This window comes from Wyeomyia smithii, chromosome 2, assembly GCF_029784165.1.
Source record: "Wyeomyia smithii strain HCP4-BCI-WySm-NY-G18 chromosome 2, ASM2978416v1, whole genome shotgun sequence".
Classification (NCBI taxonomy): Eukaryota; Metazoa; Arthropoda; class Insecta; order Diptera; family Culicidae; genus Wyeomyia; species Wyeomyia smithii.
Genome location: NC_073695.1, coordinates 205,663,341 through 205,666,476, shown reverse-complemented (window position 1 = coordinate 205,666,476; position 3,136 = coordinate 205,663,341). Strand labels below are relative to the sequence as shown.

Here is a 3,136-nt window from a genome sequence, read left to right as displayed (position 1 = left end):
TCCAAACGAAAGTGGGTACAGACCGTGCTGCCAAGCGGCGGGACATATCGGACGTGATTACTGACGACGACGACGATCGAAACGGGCAGGTGCACTTCTCACGACGCGATCATAAATTGTTATTTTATGCCCCGTGGGCCCCTTTTGCGTCTTGTGCTGCCTGCTTAACCCCAAGCATAGTGTAGGCAGGCAGGCAGAGACTCGGGGAAGAAAGACAATCGAAAACACAAAGTGGGTAGAGTCCTCCGGAGTACGGGTGATCGCGTGGCGTCTTCGGTTTACCCGCTTTGTTGTTTCGATCTTCGGGTAGGATCGGTTTGCCGATCGAGATCGCTGAGTTACGGAGAGTGAGTGCCTCCGTTCGGGTATACAAAAAATCCGAAGTTGATTATGGACGAAAGAGGAAGGGAGAAAAAAGAAATTTGTTTATTGTTTTACTCTCTCGTTCGCACAGTCGACTGCACTTCTTAAAAGGGCTTGCATTCAGGAAAGCTGGTTTAGTTTTCAACTAAGTTTCGTTCAGTTTAGAGCTGTGTTTTTATTGAGTCGAGAAGCTAGTAGAAAGTGCATCGCTTTAAGAGAGAAAGCAAGTGAAGGACAACAATGAGTCTACTGATCTTAAGTGTTGTGATCGCGCTTTTGGCGCCACAAGCTTGGGCAATTTCTTTCTGCCCGAACCGGTGCGTGTGTGATGACGTCAAGCTGCACGTGACTTGCGGCGAAGGAGAGCTGGACGTGCTGCCGATCGCGCTGAATCCTGCCATCCAAAGACTGGTGATCAAGTTCAACCAAATAAAGGCGATCGATTCGTCGATTCAATTTTATGCGGATTTAACTATGCTAGATCTGAGTTACAACCATCTTCTCGGGGTGCCGGAGCGCATTTTCACTTACCAACGGCGACTGTTGCAGCTACACCTAAACAACAATAAGGTTGGAACCATCACCAACAAAACCTTCCACGGCTTGGAAGAGCTGCGAGTGCTGAACCTGCGAGGCAATTTCATCACCGAGCTGACCGCTGGAATGTTCAAATCGCTACTGAAGCTGGAGGAGTTGAATCTAAGCCAGAATCGTATTGAAAGAATCGATCCACTAACGTTCGAAGGCTTGACTTCGTTGAGGATCCTCAATCTAAACGACAACGCCCTGGACATCATTCCAACGCCAACGTTCAAGCCTCTGAGGATGCTAGCAGAGCTGATCCTCGGAACTAATTTGCTGAACCAGATCCAGCCGGGAGTTTTTGAAGGATTGACGCACTTGACTCGACTAGATGTGCGCAGTTCGATGCTGGTCAACATCACCATCGACACGTTCCGTGGTGCGGAAAACATTCGTTCGCTGGACATCTCGGATAATCACCTGCAGCTAGTTCCCACGGTTCAACTAAGCGGCTTGAAGCGACTTGAGGAGCTTGTGATAGGACAGAACGATTTCAAGATCATCCCGGAGGGAGCCTTCTTTGGGCTTGCTAACCTGAGGAAGATCGACATTTCCGGATCACTGAATCTGCATCGTATTCAAGCTGGGGCTTTCTCGGCGAACACCAATCTAGACACGATCGTGATCTCGTCCAACAAAATTTTGGCCGACATCGAGCAAGGTGCCTTTTCCGGTTTACCACACATCGAGAATGTTATTTTACGGGACAATGCACTCAGCACCGTTCGTGAAGAATTGCTGCCTTGGCTTCAGCTGAAAAACTACGATCTTTCCGGTAATCCGTTGGTTTGTGACTGTCATCTGCATTGGTTGAGTGTTACGCTGCGGGTAAAACCAGTTGAAACCGAGCAAAATACAATCCTGTGTGCGTATCCCGAGCGACTGAATGGTGAAAGACTGCGGGAAGTGACCGAACTTCTGGATTGTCGTCGCTCTAAATCGAGAGATATTTTCGCCTTATCTAACGCAATCTTGTTCCTCGTACCAGTGGGCATGATAATAATGATAGTGGCGCTAGTTTACAAAGTACGTCGTGATTTGTACTGTCTTCCCGAATTCAACAATCATCGCAACGCCCTGAAAGAGAAAAATCTCTCCATCGGTAAATGCATGGACAAGATGAAATACCAACAGCCCAAATTCAACATCTACAACAACGAATACCAGCACCCGTTCCCACAGCATAACCAGCAGGACTATCATATCTACGAAATGCCAATTCCAGTGTCCGATCTGTGAGCAGCAACGAACTGTCCAAGGGTTGGATGAACCCCGTAAGGGAGCACAGATCGATGCGAGAAGCACGCGCTCGCTCCTCCACGCAACTCCCGGGCACCGTTGGAACAATACCGTTTTGGTGTACACGTCAAACTGCACGCTTGACAGTCCGCTCACAGGACTGGACCAGTTGGGGGGTTTCCCGAAAGCAAAAACAAAAAACGTCGCATGTTATTTAGGAGCTGCTGTTCAACGTTTGCCGGTAGCATCTACGGAAGAACCGTGACAAAACACGATTTTTGCCGCGTTTTCTGAAATGCATGTATTTGTTAGTAGCTGGCCTACAACCGAAAGGCTGACAGGAAGACATGAAAACAGCAAAAAGAAACGAACGAATAAATGAGTTCATTGGTTTATTTTAAAAACAATCATGAAACTTCTCTTCATTTGCTTTTACTCCAATCCGTCCCTTTGTTCTGTCGTTTTGTTTTTTTTATATCACTCGGGCTTGGCCTCCATCCTTCGCTTGCCTGTGGTGTTTTGAATCGTGTTTCACTGAAAGCCGCAGTCCGCAGTTCAGTTTCACTTTTTGCAGCTTCCGTCCTTTATCTGAAGTCCTTTTTCATCCATTATTCGGACAAGATTTATGTCACTCCTCCTGCCCCTCCCGAACCAGCGCTGACCATCATTTATCAGTTGTCCTGTACTATCACCAACGGCTGTGTGAATTTCCCGCTGGTTCATATCAAAAATCAGCTCCTTTTCTATCGAAAAAAATCTAGTCCTCAGTTTTGGTCGCAAATGAGATTTTCAGCCAGTGATAGACTCAGGTATTGTTCCCACCCGATCTCTGCGACATCCAGGCTGAAGAAAAAAAGGAAACTGCTTTAGAAGGGCATACCGTTTCAGTTCCAATAAAAAACCGAGAGTGGTTCAAAACTAAGCATCCTTAAAGGATGAGAAATCTTCACAC

General features: G+C 47.1%; 1 protein-coding gene across 1 annotated transcript; it reads left to right on the top strand.

Moving 5' to 3' along the window:
* Positions 1-518: 518 nt before the first annotated feature.
* On the top strand, positions 519-2,591 carry LOC129723056 (leucine-rich repeats and immunoglobulin-like domains protein 1). The gene has a single exon (XM_055677002.1). It carries the CDS (start codon positions 604-606, stop codon positions 2,182-2,184), a length of 1,581 nt encoding a protein of 526 aa, XP_055532977.1. The 5' UTR covers positions 519-603; the 3' UTR covers positions 2,185-2,591.
* Positions 2,592-3,136: the final 545 nt, after the last annotated feature.

Coding starts and splice junctions, on each gene's coding strand:
- LOC129723056 (XM_055677002.1), top strand. CDS start 604: ATGAGTCTACTGATCTTAAGTGTTGTGATCGCGCTTTTGGCGCCACAA.